Source organism: Brachionichthys hirsutus, chromosome 17 (assembly GCF_040956055.1).
Source record: "Brachionichthys hirsutus isolate HB-005 chromosome 17, CSIRO-AGI_Bhir_v1, whole genome shotgun sequence".
Taxonomy (NCBI): Eukaryota; Metazoa; Chordata; class Actinopteri; order Lophiiformes; family Brachionichthyidae; genus Brachionichthys; species Brachionichthys hirsutus.
The window spans coordinates 12,828,786-12,843,901 of record NC_090913.1 but is presented as its reverse complement, the minus strand read 5'-3'; the positions used below and the strand labels follow the sequence as shown (position 1 = coordinate 12,843,901).

The 15,116-nt window shown below is 49.8% G+C and overlaps 2 protein-coding genes across 2 annotated transcripts; both read right to left on the bottom strand.

Annotated features, from left to right (window-relative positions):
- Positions 1–390: 390 nt before the first annotated feature.
- On the bottom strand, positions 391–3,710 carry tmem63bb (transmembrane protein 63Bb). The gene is made up of 4 exons (XM_068751459.1): positions 3,456–3,710; positions 2,746–2,861; positions 2,573–2,656; positions 391–2,473 (listed from the first exon to the last, which is right to left on the bottom strand). The coding sequence occupies exons 1-4, from the start codon at positions 3,616–3,618 to the stop codon at positions 2,309–2,311; spliced, it is 528 nt and encodes a 175-aa protein (XP_068607560.1). The 5' UTR covers positions 3,619–3,710; the 3' UTR covers positions 391–2,308.
- Positions 3,711–12,186: 8,476 nt separating this feature from the next.
- zgc:153431 (CSC1-like protein 2) lies at positions 12,187–12,885 on the bottom strand. Its single transcript, XM_068751461.1, has 2 exons — positions 12,718–12,885; positions 12,187–12,270 (listed from the first exon to the last, which is right to left on the bottom strand). Exons 1-2 carry the CDS (start codon positions 12,883–12,885, stop codon positions 12,187–12,189), a joined length of 252 nt encoding a protein of 83 aa, XP_068607562.1.
- Between the last annotated feature and the right edge of the window lie 2,231 nt (positions 12,886–15,116).

The following is a 15,116-nucleotide window of genomic DNA, read 5'->3' as shown; positions in this document are numbered from 1 at the left end:
CGATGTAATGATCATTTAATTTAATTAAAGTATAAAACATCAATACATCTAAATTTTTAGTTAGCAATTATTATTTTTGTACTTAAACTGCTTGTAGGATTTTTTTTCATGTACAGTACTGTATCATTATTACTATCATAATTATATTATTAACTACATCTCCCATGAAACCAAGCGACGACTTCCCGCCGCAACAAATCTGTTTGGACCCTTCTTCCGGAGTTACGTTTAAGCAGCCCAATCAGGAACGTAGTTTCAGCAGTAGGCGGACTTAAACAATTTATTCAACCAGACACACTTATGACAGAAAATTATTTTGTTCACTGAATACAATTTCGAGATTGATAAGCATCGGCTTCTGCAATTAGAACACAGACTCCTCCACAGACGATAGCAAATTTTATTGATCAATAACATAAACAGGACAAATGTTTCACTTTACGTCCAAGGAAACCAAAGTATAAATAAATATTGTCACCGCAATAAATTAAAAGCATGAAATGGACCGACAGACTTCGCTCGGAGCCGGGACACCGAGGGGGACAGCGCAGTTCACCGGCTATTTACACATGTTCTGGTTCCGGTTCCGGTTCGGTCTTCCGTCCATAGCTTCAGCGACAAGTTAAAAGCAAACAGATGATTTTTAACCTGTGGTCAAACAATCGATTATGTTTGGTATCAAATCCTTCATCCACAGGTTTTAAAAATAAAACGTATTTTCCTACGGCACCGAACTGTCAGTGAACGCAGCAGCTGTCGACCTTTGACCCCACGACAAGGTCGACTGGGTAAGCTCCGCCCCCGCGGAAAACAAGAACCGCCCAGACACGAACGCTGCGGTGCTCCAGCTTGTCGCCATGGTAACGCCAGCCTTCATAGCCAGCTCCGTCGCTCACTCGCACAAACACCTTTCCGTTTTATGTGATATTACTTTGATGAGGCAGAAACAAAATAAAGTTTGGCTAGCATGACGGATTAGCAAAACAATGACGATAAAAGGAGATGAGTGGCTGTAAAGCTAGCACAAACGGTCCAATCAGAAGAAACAAGCTAGCAGCTAGCAGCTAGCAGGCACCGCGAGGACCATGGGAAATTGGCCGCTGAACCATTGTGGGGAGATTCTGTATCAGAGCTGCAGCTGAAGTTAATTTAAACACGAGGTCCAGCACATTTAGCCTAGCTTAGCACAAACACTGGAAGCAGCCAGATATACAAAAAATAGAACCACTTTTGAGGTGATTGATTATTGTAGCAACTGCATGTAACTGAATAAAGGGTTAGGGTTAGGCTACAACTTAGGGGATGAAACAATAAACCAACAATAATAAAGAGTTACAGCAAGACAAGCTTCGTCAGTCGTCCTTTTCGCTGTAGCTAGAGCTAAGCTAACTCAACGTGAAAGACCTGCTAATACTTCGATCTCGATCTCAAATTTAACACATTCTATTTTGTGGCTCCAAAACAAATATGTCAACCAGAAAAACCTTGAATGTTTAGCATCTTGTCCCACTGCTTCCGGGCGAAGCTAAGCTAACGATAGCCTGGATAGCTTCGGTCAGCTGCAGCTTTCATGCAGTAAACGCTGCTGCCTTTACGGTCACCTTGGATTCACGCTGCCGATTGGTGCACAATAATCTACAGACGGAACACACCCCAAACCAAACACTCAAAATTATCCATCGGATTCCCGACGGCTTCAGATGTAGACGGTTGACCAGCCATCCCTACAGGTAGCCCCGCCCCACGCTTCTGGGTCTACTGGCGTCCTCAACATGACTGGAGAGCAGGTTGTTCCCTTTGAACCTAAGCTTTCAGGTCATTCAGGTGAGTCCGACCCGTGAGAGAAAGCGGCGGTCCACCGGTTAGCATGGAGACCTAGCAGGTTCGCTACTTCCTGCCACGGAACGAGGCTGGAGACGTCACTCTAACAACATGCAGGTAAAGCAAACGTCCCGCCTGCTAGCGCTACGGCGGTTTACCTAGCGCTCCTCGTCGGAGGACGGCGGAGGTTCGACTCCCTCTGGAGGTTGAGAACCGGCGACCTGAGGCAAGAGAACAAACAACCCGGCCCAGGCACACATTTTTAAACGCCGCCCCCCCGAGACAGAAGAGGAACGTTGGGCTTGATGCTTCTGTACAGTGACTTCCTGCAGACGTGCAGGAACGACGTTGGTGACCCGGCGCCGGCGTCAAAGGTCAGGGTCAAGTCTTCAAGCCGGGAGGGGGTGGAGCCAACAGCATCAGTCGATTAATAGTGTCAGCTTTATCTAGAATTAGCTCCGCCCCCTCCCTCTAGGCCCACCCCCGGTTACTGGTGGACCTCGTTGGCGATCAGACTGTCCTCCCCCGACTGAAAATCCGCCTCATTGATGCCGTTGCCCCCGTTCAGCACCTCGTCGTCCTCGCCGCCGCCGCCGCCGCCGCCAGGCTCGTCCGAGTTCGGGTCCTGGAGCACCTGGGCGATGTACATCTGCTGCTGCTGGAGGACAGAACCGCCAGAAACACGTTACGCAGCTCCCACAGAACCTGAGAACCGGGTCCAGACCCACACTTCGGTCTGGAAGAACCTCACCTGAGATTTAGAGGCGGGGGGTGACGAGGTCCGGGCCGGACGGCCGTTCTCGACGGCGTCCACATCGTTGTCCTTGGTGTCGATCTGAGACGGAGACGAGCAGTGACGCGGAACCGAGCAGAACCGAGCGGAACCGAGCGGAACCGAGCAGAACCGCTGACCGGCTGACGTACCTTGTAGTTGTGAGCGCTGAGGTACTTGAAGTGTCCGAAGCAGACGTGGGACAGGCAGACCACGATGGTCACGACCAGGACCACCAGAGTAAACATGGAGGTCGGGGTCTCAAAACCTGGACCAGGAGAGGTCAGCGAGGGTCAGGGCCGGTTACAACAGGTCAGCGAGGGTCAACGAGGGTCAGGGCCGGTTACAACAGGTCAACCAGGGTCAGGGCCGGTTACAACAGGTCAGCGAGGGTCAGGGCCGGTTACAACAGGTCAACCAGGGTCAGGGCCGGTTACAACAGGTCAACCAGGGTCAGGGCCGGTTACAACAGGTCAGGGCCGGTTACAACAGGTCAACGAGGGTCAGGGCCGGTTACAACAGGTCAACGAGGGTCAGGGCCGGTTACAACAGGTCAACCAGGGTCAGGGCCGGTTACAACAGGTCAGGGCCGGTTACAACAGGTCAACGAGGGTCAGGGCCGGTTACAACAGGTCAACCAGGGTCAGGGCCGGTTACAACAGGTCAGGGTCGGTTACAACAGGTCAGCGAGGGTCAACGAGGGTCAGGGCCGGTTACAACAGGTCAACGAGGGTCAGGGCCGGTTACAACAGGTCAACCAGGGTCAGGGCCGGTTACAACAGGTCAGCGAGGGACGCTGTAGGACGTTGTAGGTCAGCGTAGGACAGCTTGACACCAGCTTGCCCCCGGGGGGGGGGCTTACCTGTGCGGACTGTGGAGAAGAAGAGCAGCCAGAAGAGGCAGAGGATGGGCGCGGCCACCACCTGGGTGACGGCCCCCGAGTGGATCTTCTTGTCCAGCTTCGAGGGCAGGTAGGCGTAGTACATGTTGTAGCGGTCCACCAGGTGCTTCAGCAGCATGTACATCAGACCTGCAGGGGAGACCAGTCCAAAGGTCACACCTGAGACGCAGGAGGCTCAACCCAGTTTTTAGACTTGCAGGTAGAATGTTTACCGACATTGAGCTCCAAAGACAACTCAACAGAGCATCACTGGAGGTCATGACCCTGAGCAACACACCTGAAGGTCGTCTACCGTTTACCTGCAAACAGGTACATCACCTGCTCGAATCAGCCAATCAGTGACCAGGAAGCAGATCCCGCTGGTTTCATCTGACGGTCCGTATCAAGACAACAGTTTAAAAAAAGGCCAATATGAAGATAGACACGCGGAGCTCCTCCCCCTCTGTCTGATTATTCATGTTATAAATATGTCTCAGTAATCTCTCTCTCTCCCTGTTTGGCCCTCTTTCTGTCTCTGTCTGCAGGTCCTTCCGTCCGCTGGTTCTGCTGGTTCCACTGGTTCCGCTGGTTCCGCTGGCACCGTGTGGCTGAGACTCACCGAAGGGAACGATGATGGGGCAGGTGATGCTGTAGGCCATCACCACGGTGAAGACGTTCATCATCCAGGCATAGGCTGCTCCGAACTGAAACTCGTAGGCCTGATGCTGCAAAGAGCAGAGACAAGGTTTTAAACGGGGGTCCAGGCCCCTCCTCCAGGTCCAGGCCTGTCTCAGTCCTGACCCTCTTGACGTTCCGGCGGTCAGCAGCAGAGCGAGCCAGGCACAGCCGGATCATGTACATGAGCAGACCCGGGATCCTCAGCAGGTCCATGGCGTTCCCAATGAAAGCTGAGGCGATGACGTAGTTGACAAAGAACGCTCCATTATCCGGCAGGAAGACGCACCTGAAGGGGACACGGCAAGCCAATCAGAACGCTCGACCAACGTCTGATCAAAACGGGGCCTTCACTGGCCGCTGGAAAAGGCTAAAGCACTCACTCAAACCTGACCGTGGCATCAGCCAGGAACTTCTTATCGAAGAGCAGACGGAAGAAGACGTCCAGACTGGAAAGCAGATTCAGACGCAGTCAGGACACGGGCAAACCGCTCCGTCAGGTTCAAAGGTCGTTCTCACCTGCTGAGTCCCAGAGACGGCAGCAGCAGGACCATGAATATCAGGAAGGTGTAACATTTGTGCATCGTCGTCCGGTTCTCTCCGGACCTGCAGAAAAGGGAAACCCTCAGAACATGCACCCCGATGGCCCGGTGCCGAGCGGAACCAGCGGTCCTACCGGGTCCAGTGAGCCTCAAAGAAGGCGGAGTAGTACACGATGGTGGGCAGCAGAGCGGAGAAGGCCCAGAGCAGAAGCGTGGGGAAGAACTGGGTGACGATGGGGTTCTAGAGGTCCAGGAGAACCAAACAGAACCGTCAGAGCGTGCCGGGAGCCGGCCCCCGCCCCGCCCCGGCCCCGCGCGCTTACGTTCAGATACTCCACCGGCTTGGTGACATTGAACTTGTCCATGGTGGAGATGATGATGGCCGGCGTGGTGAGGAAGAAGAGCAGGAGGAAGAGGCTACAGTTGATGATGAAGCAGCGGATCCACCAGGAGACCCCGCCCAGCGAGAGATGTTCCCTGCCATGACAAACCAACACACGTCAGCGCCAGGTGGGTTCGTTGAGGACTTGTTGCCGCGCCAGGTGGGCGGAGCTTGCTGGCGTACCAGCGGACGTTCTGCGGGTCGGGCGCGTACGAGACGCTCCAGCTGTGGACGTGGAGCGCCTCGCTGAACTGAGAGGCCTGCTGCTCCTGGCGACACCAACAACCCTGAACCTGGCAAGCGTTGAAGTCCTTCAGAATGCTGCGAGACAGTGGGCGGGGCCAGACAATGAGGGGTGTGGCCAAAGAGATATAAAACAAACTCGTCATCTGGAGGAAGCTGGCAGATGATGTTGGTGCGAGGGACGAGATAAGGGGCGGGGCCAGGCGCGGCTTACATGGCGGTCATGGCTTCGTTCTGGAAGGTGACGAAGGCCATGCCCAGCGGCTTGCTGTGAACCTTCTCCTTCTCCTTCCTGTACTCCTCCTTCAGCTTGGCCTCCCGCTTGGTGTAGAAGCTGACCGCTTCCTCCTACGGAACGACACAAGCCTCTGCTAACACGCTAACACGCTAACCGAATCAACCGGGCCGTGCGTGAACGCACAGGAAGCGAGCCGCACCTCCTCGCAGCCCGCGATGGCGCAGCAGCACAGGTGTCCGCAGGGCTTCGGGTTGATCATGGTGGGAACGTGTTCCTTCGCCATCAGGTCGGTGAAGAACTTCTTGCTGCGCTCCGTCTTCTTCCTGACCAACAGACAGGGCGTGATGTCATTTGCGGCGACATTCCAGACGAGCTGCTGGGTATCCCACAATGCACCGGTCTCACCTCTCGCCGTTCAGAGCCATCAGCTTGGCCACGTTGTAGCAGATTCGGGCCTCGAGCACGGTGCAGTTCTCATACGCCTGCCTGAGGAAGCATGTTAGCTTGAACGTAGCGCAGGCTAAGCCCAGGCTAGGCTACGGCATCTGCTGTCATACAGCTACACAGCTAACGTACATTAGGTAATGGCTAGCATACATTAGCTTCTATTTTACTCCAGCTTATTCTGTAATAAGTAAACTAAACACTTTAAATATTGCTGTAGAGAAATGCGTCATGAGTCTCGAGCTTAAATCAACCAATGGCAGTGCTTCGGGACAATGATGATGTCACCGACAGTTTGTTTATAAAGCAGGAGAAACTTGACATCGAATGCTTATTTTTTTCATGGTTTTAATAGACCTGATCATTATTTCATCTGAATAATGAACACAATGACATCATCAGCATCGCTGATGATGTCATTCAGAACGTACTCAAAGTGCTGTTTGATCTGCGTCTCCTCGGCGTACTTTGAGATGCCGTTAATGAATAAGGTGCGCTTCACCTGCAAGACACAAAACTGGGCTTAGACAGCTTCTACCGTTCAGAAGGCTACAACGATGCCAGCGGACATACCAGGTCGTCCTCCTTGTAGTGCATCTTGGACGTGTGCCTCCTCATGCTGTAGACAGTCAGCAGGAGGTACATGAAGGCAAACGCCGTGTGGAGCCAGAGCAGGTTGGTCCTGGAGGAAGACGAGGAGGGACACCGACCTGAAGAGCACTAGATTCAAGAGTCAAGATTCTTTCTTATCGTCATGCTAACATAACAAAATGGTGTGAAGGCCCACGGCTTAAGGCACACAAAGGAACATCAACGAAAGCCAAAATCTCTCTTAAAGCAACGATATATATACAGTAGTACCTCAGCTTACGAATGTCTCTACATCCGAAAGTCTCAGGTTACGAAGTATCTGAATGGGAAAATATTGCCTCTCGTTACGAAGGCGTTTCAGGATACGAAGTCAAAAATAGCTGCTCGTAGCTGCTCTGCCATTGGCTATCGCCTAAAATCTGCCTGGCAACCCGTTGCGTATGCGTGTATCCCAGCACGCTATTCGTGTCCCCCTCGTGTCACCCGGAAAAAGTGTTGACAAGTCGGGCTATTGCTCATTATGATGACGTCTGCCTCGCACATTTCCGACGGATTGTCAAAAGCCGGCAAAAGCAGACGTCATTGGATCAGTTTTTCAAGAAACGCGAGGCAGAAAACACCGCAAAGGACCAGTAAACAAAGAGGACAAAAAGTAACAGCTAACAGGTAGATTAATATTTAAAAAGAATATCATACTTTTGCGGGGCTTGGAACGGATTAGTGCATTTACATTCAAAATGCGTCTCTACTTACGAAGTTTTCACGTTACGAAGCTACTCCCAGAACGGATTAAATTCGTAAGTAGAGGTACCACTGTATGAGAATCAGCAGCCTTTAGCCGTGTGCTTTAGCTTTGTGCTAAGCTAAGCTAACGCGTGTGTTCGGGACTCACCCTGACTTCAGGTTGGCTATCGTTGTGCGTCCGAAGCTGTAAGCGTTGTTTTCTGGAAGAAAGCAGACGTTGGCATCACAAAGCTTCAAGCAGTGCGTCCCAGACTGTCTCCACATGCAGGACCCGGATATGCAGGACCCGGATGGCGTTAGACCAGGATCCTGCCTGAAACCAAACAGGAAGTCCACCTCCGTTGGGGATGTGACTCTCTCCTCCTGAAACCTTAACCTGGACAACTTTAAACTTGGAGAGTCTCAACAACGCTCACACAAAGGTGTTAGCGTGGTGAAGAGGCAAAGACTGATAGCTACGTCATGAAACAGGAAGTTGTCACTATAACAGCGCCACCTGCTGGCACAGGAAATGTCATGTTCTTTACTGTCATGTGCCGCTGCCAGCTCAGCTGATGATCAGGTATTCAGATAAGATGAAGCTTCATTGATGTCTGGGATAAAAGCACCACTCAGAGTAAACACAATGGTCAACCGACCTACGGGACAGGCCTACGGGACAGGCCTACGGGACAGACCTACGGGACAGACCTACGGGACAGGCCTACGGGACAGGCCTACGGGACAGGCCCACGGGACAGGCCTACGGGACAGGCCTACGGGACAGGCCTACGGGACAGGCCTACGGGACAGGCCTACGGGACAGACCTACGGGACAGACCTACGGGACAGGCCTACGGGACAGGCCTACAACGACCGACCTACGGGGCAGGCCTACGGGACAGGCCTACAACGACCGACCTACGGGACAGGCCTACGGGGCAGGCCTACGGGACAGGCCTACAACGACCGACCTACGGGACAGGCCTACGGGACAGACCTACGGGACAGGCCTACAACGACCGGCCTACGGGACAGGCCTACACCTACAGTTCCTCTACAGCGCTGGTGTTACCTTCTCTGGACGGTGGGCCAGGAGCTCCTTGGCTGAGAAAAGCATCCGCGCTGATAATTCTGACTAAAATCAACCAAACAGACGAGAACACTGAAACCAGGACCTGAAGAACCGGACAGCGGGTCAAACGTTATCCACACGAGACTAGTTAGGACCAACATCATGTCTAAGCCGCAACGACAGACCTGTATGTCCTGTATCTGTCATAATTCATTAGAATTAACAGTGTCCGTGCAAATTCAAAACAAGCTAATTTATAACAAGCTAACCACACTAACTTAAAACAAGCTAACAGCACTAATATTAAAACAAGCTAACAGCACTAATATTAAAACAAGCTAACAGCACTAACTTAAAACAAGCTAACAGCACTAACTTAAAACAAGCTAACAGCACTAATATTAAAACAAGCTAACAGCACTAACTTAAAACAAGCTAACCTCACCAATATTAAAACAAGCTAACAGCACTAATATTAAAACAAGCTAACAGCACTAATATTAAAACAAGCTAACAGCACTAACTTAAAACAAGCTAACAGCACTAATATTAAAACAAGCTAACAGCACTAATATTAAAACAAGCTAACAGCACTAACTTAAAACAAGCTAACAGCACTAATATTAAAACAAGCTAACAGCACTAATATTAATACAAGCTAACAGCACTAACTTAAAACAAGCTAACAGCACTAACTTAATACAAGCTAACAGCACTAATATTAATACAAGCTAACAGCACTAACTTAATACAAGCTAACAGCACTAACTTAATACAAGCTAACAGCACTAATATTAATACAAGCTAACAGCACTAACTTAATACAAGCTAACAGCACCAACTTAAAACAAGCTAACAGCACTAATATTAAAACAAGCTAACAGCACTAACTTAAAACAAGCTAACAGCACTAATATTAAAACAAGCTAACAGCACTAATATTAATACAAGCTAACAGCACTAACTTAAAACAAGCTAACAGCACTAACTTAATACAAGCTAACAGCACTAATATTAATACAAGCTAACAGCACTAACTTAATACAAGCTAACAGCACTAACTTAATACAAGCTAACAGCACTAATATTAATACAAGCTAACAGCACTAACTTAATACAAGCTAACAGCACCAACTTAAAACAAGCTAACAGCACTAATATTAAAACAAGCTAACAGCACTAATATTAAAACAAGCCAACCTCACCAATATTAAAACAAGCTAACAGCACTAACTTAAAACAAGCTAACAGCACTAATATTAAAACAAGCTAACAGCACTAACTTAAAACAAGCTAACAGCACTAATATTAAAACAAGCTAACAGCACTAATATTAAAACAAGCTAACAGCACTAATATTAATACAAGCTAACAGCACTAACTTAAAACAAGCTAACAGCACTAACTTAAAACAAGCTAACAGCACTAACTTAAAACAAGCTAACAGCACTAACTTAAAACAAGCTAACAGCACTAATATTAAAACAAGCTAACAGCACTAACTTAAAACAAGCTAACAGCACTAATATTAAAACAAGCTAACAGCACTAATATTAAAACAAGCTAACAGCACTAATATTAAAACAAGCTAACAGCACTAACTTAAAACAAGCTAACAGCACTAATATTAAAACAAGCTAACAGCACTAATATTAAAACAAGCTAACAGCACTAATATTAAAACAAGCTAACAGCACTAATATTAAAACAAGCTAACAGCACTAACTTAAAACAAGCTAACAGCACTAACTTAAAACAAGCTAACCACACTAACTTAAAACAAGCTAACAGCACTAATATTAAAACAAGCTAACAGCACTAATATTAAAACAAGCTAACAGCACTAACTTAATACAAGCTAACAGCACTAACTTAAAACAAGCTAACAGCACTAACTTAAAACAAGCTAACAGCACTAATTTGTAACTAGCTAAGGAGGTGTTGTTGGTTTCTAACTTGTAGGCTATAGTCTCCAGCTTCAGACCTCTTTATTAAGAGTCATTTTGTTGTGTGTGTTTATTGTGTGTATTTATTGTATTATTCAGACGCACGGAACAGGAGCCCTTTCCTGGTTCTAGGCTTGAGGAGTGTGGTTATGGCTACTGATCGGTGGGTGCGGTGCTGCCGACGTTCTCACCCAGAAGGTCTCCGGAGAAGTTGACGGGCAGGACGATGCCGACGGACAGAACGCCGACGACAACCAGCAGGCCGATGATGTGGCGTTGGAAGGACAGGTAGTGAACGGCGTCCTCGCCACACTTCTCCCTGATCTCCTCATCCCTGCAGGAGGAGGCGGGGTCAGTGAATCAGGGCTCTGATTGGCTGCAACTAGGGAGGCTACAGCTAGCCAGCACTAGCTGCTCGGTGCAATCAAATAGCAATTAAAATCATCAATATATTTCTTTACCAGTTGTTTTCTGTTTTGTGGACACACTCACCAGATGGTGGCGCTAATGTAGAACAGACTTCTGTGTTTCAGAAAAGAGGTTTTGAGAATAATACTCACTTTATTCTGAAGATGGCCGTGAGCCAGGAGCAGAAGCCCTGTGGTGAAAAACAGACCGATCACAAAACTGCTGCACAAATGGGGCCGCGCCGAGGAAGAGGAGGACGAAGGTTCGTACGTTGTCTCGCTGGTCGAAGTCGACCGAGCTGGAGACGGAGGTGAGGCGTTCGTATCGGTCGGGCGTCTCTGAATGCATCGCAGAGGCAACGCTGAGGAGACACACAGCGGTCTGTTAGCATGCTGCTAGCTCGTAGCCGACGGAAGACACAGAGGACGCTAACAGGAAGTAGCATGTGCTCACAGATACCAAGACACAGTTCTAGTTCACAAACTGAAACCCCCTCAAATAGGACAGGTGTTCCCAGGTGTGCTGCCTGCTAACAAGCTAGCTAGTCACAGGGTTCACGACCCAAACGCAGACAGCCGGTTACCTTTTGACCGGTTCATAGTTATCTCTGTCTCGTCTTCGGCTGGTGAACGTTCAGGAGGCAGAGAGGTGTGGAGTTAGCATCGTGTTAGCCAAACGCACACTTTAAACACGACACACGTATGGGGGGTGATTGATGCCACCGAAACACTCAAGGAGTCACAGCAGTCGATGTCGTCATGGCAACAGCTCCAGGGGGGCCATTTGTTTGTTGCTAGCCCTCTTTTAACTTCAGTGAAGAATTCATTAGCACAAATAATCCAGAGATTAATCCGATAGCAAAGCGATCATCAATTCAAGGAAAAAACCAAACCGAATACAAAGCGTCTGATTTTTAAAAAGTTCTGACATTTACTTTTCTAGGCTAGTTAGCGAGAAGCTAAAAGACGAATAGAGGACACGAGACGGTTCAGCTCCTCATCTTGAGATGACACTAATCACCTCCCATACGCACAACAAACAGACGAAGTTGTGTTAGTGCACCAATCAGAGAGCAGCACCCCGCCAATGGCCGTGGAAGAGGAAGAGGAGGAGGAGGAAGATGTTAGCAAACATGGAGGACGCAGCAACATACTATTCACGCTCCTTCGGGTCGCTGAAATGCTTCTTCAGTCTTCAGGACGGAAACAGAAAGAAAATCAAAACGACGACGACGACGCCACGCCGAGCCCCGTCGTCGTAGCAACCCGATCAGTCGTGTGTGGGTGGAGCCTAGCGCCACAGACCGGACGCCGGCGCCGTCAGGTTCAGGTCACGGCTGAACGACGGTGGCATTTTATTGTGTTTGTGACTTCCTGTCCTGAACTGATGCCGCATGACATCACTGATGACATCACTGATGACATCACTGAGGAGGATTTGTGTTGTTTACCTGTCAGCGTCGGTGACCAGCGCCAGGCGGCCATAGTCCCACGCCACTTTCCGTAGAATGGAAAAGACAAAGAGCAGCACCTGAAGAAGAGGAGGAGGACTTCCTGTTAGAAAGCTGGAGGTCAGAGGTCACTGGCAAATACAGAAAGCAGAGCCTGAGCGGCGGCAACAGCAGCTCCCACAATGCAACCCGTTTCCTTTAGCACATGTGTGAGTCAGATGTGACCGAGCCAATCAGCTCTCAGCCATTTACCCATTAAAGTGGGCGGGGTCTGTGATAACTCGATCAGATTGGCCGTCAGTAAACAACCCAACGACGCGTCATCGGCCCCGATCGCCGTTTGTACCTGTGACCATGACGCCGTTACCATGACGCCGGCTTCGCTGACCCTCACCAAATGTGTTCCTACCGAGCCGTGGTCAGGTTCAACGACTGTCTAGAAACCCCCAGTAAGAACAATCAGCCGTCCTCTCCCTGATGGTGGGCGTGTCCTGGGCGTGTCCTGGGCGCGTGCAGCGACGACTCACCAGGAAACACATGAAATCGAGTGCGAGCACGGTGGGCACGCCCCCAAACGGCAGCCCCTGCAGCACCGTGCTGCGGATGAGGGCGGAGTAGCAGTAGGCTTTGGACTCGCCGTGGGCGGAGCAGTTGCCCCGGCCGCCGCATGCAGGGCTGCCTCCAAACATCGCCATGGTAACGATCAGTTCGGTGCGTACGCTCACTGCCGCATCCCAGCGGCGTACCTGAGGGCGGAAACAGCTGCATTAGAACCTTTACCACTGCTGATGACATCATCAATGACCAGGGCCGGCGCTCCAACCACGAAACAACAACCGGACACGAGACCAGAAACAAGTATTACTGTTCACATCAGTAGTATTACTGCTCTATCCAACAAGTATTGCTGTTCTACATCAGTAGTATTACTGTTCCATCTAAGTAGTATTACTGTTCTTAGTACTACTGTTCTATCGTGCTAAGAACCCCCCACCCCAGAGAAGACAGAGGTGGCCATCTCTCACACATCGGTGCACAGCAGGCAGACCTCAGAGCTCACTACAATTCCCAGCATGCCTGTGCAGCGACCCACTGATCCTGTTGCTATGGTAACCCAGCCTGCAGCTCCTGACCTAGTTTTTGTGCCTCAATGAACATTTGATAACAACGCAGCGATGTTAGTCTGATGACGTCACGATGATCAGAACCACTGAGTAATCCATCAGAACCACAGAGTAATCCATCAGAACCACAGAGTAATCCATCAGAACCACTGTGTAATCCATCAGAACCACAGAGTAATCCATCAGAACCACAGAGTAATCCATCAGAACCACTGGGTAATCCACCAGAACCACAGAGTAATCCATCAGAACCACAGAGTAATCCATCAGAACCACAGAGTAATCCATCAGAACCACTCTGTAATCCATCAGAACCACAGAGTAATCCATCAGAACCACTGTGTAATCCATCAGAACCACTGTGTAATCCATCAGAACCACAGAGTAATCCATCAGAACCACAGAGTAATCCATCAGAACCACAGAGTAATCCATCAGAACCACTCTGTAATCCATCAGAACCACAGAGTAATCCATCAGAACCACTGTGTAATCCATCAGAACCACTGTGTAATCCATCAGAACCACTCTGTAATCCATCAGAACCACAGAGTAATCCATCAGAACCACTGTGTAATCCATCAGAACCACAGAGTAATCCATCAGAACCACAGAGTAATCCATCAGAACCACAGAGTAATCCATCAGAACCACTCTGTAATCCATCAGAACCACAGAGTAATCCATCAGAACCACAGAGTAATCCATCAGAACCACAGAGTAATCCATCAGAACCACTGTGTAATCCATCAGAACCACTCTGTAATCCATCAGAACCACTCTGTAATCCATCAGAACCACAGAGTAATCCATCAGAACCACAGAGTATCAATGTCACCCACATATTAAGGTGATCTTTTATTGTCATTGTGTGTTTAACACTTTTTGCACTGCAGACCCACAACGAGATTCTGTTCACACCGTCGTCCTCGGGCCCCTTGAAACTCCACACAGAAAGGAATCGAACCCACAACCTTGCTGCCGTGAGGAGACAGCGCTACCCACTGCCCCAGTGTGCTGTCCAGGTGGATGGATCTGGGACCGTGGTCGACCCGGTACCAGATTTCTCAGGAGAGACTGCAGGAAGTAGGCGTGGCGCTTTCTGGACGGTGACAGCGATCCACAATCTGAACGTTCCCTGGCGCCCCCATCAGGACAAGATGAAGGTAGAGCAGCAAGGCTGTCTGGAATATTCCACCGGATCAGTGGCGCTCAGAGACCCCTCCCCCTCCTCGTTGCCATGGTGCAGCAGCATGACTCATCTCAGTCTCAGAGCTGCAGACACACTGCAACACCCACAAAGGAGCAGAGGAGCTCCAGAGCCGGTCCCGGTTCTCAGGGTCAGTGGGGTTGCTGCCTGGACCCTGAACTGATCGGGTTGGTGGATAATGAGGGTCAGAGTGTCGCCATGGGGCGTCGCGTAACGCTGACATCACCCGTCTGTTAGCCCACAGCCCAACTGTCAACCGTTATCTCTGAGCTGCAGACCATACGCCCTGAACCCTCAGCCCGACCGCAGGGCTGCAAGGGTACCGATCCAAGCCGGGTCGGTACGGTCCAGGGCCAGTTTCTCTGTAGGAGACACACATCACCTGAGGAACCACCTGGTCACAAATGAAGGGGTGTGATAGCCTGAGAGACAAGTTAGCTGTAGCAGCGACAGCTAACATTAGACCAGATAACATTAAACCAGCTAACATTAGCACGCTTGAAGCAGCTACAGCTAACATTAGCATGCTTGAAGCAGCTACAGCTAACATTAGCATGCTTGAAGCAGCTACAGCTAACATTAGCATGCTTGA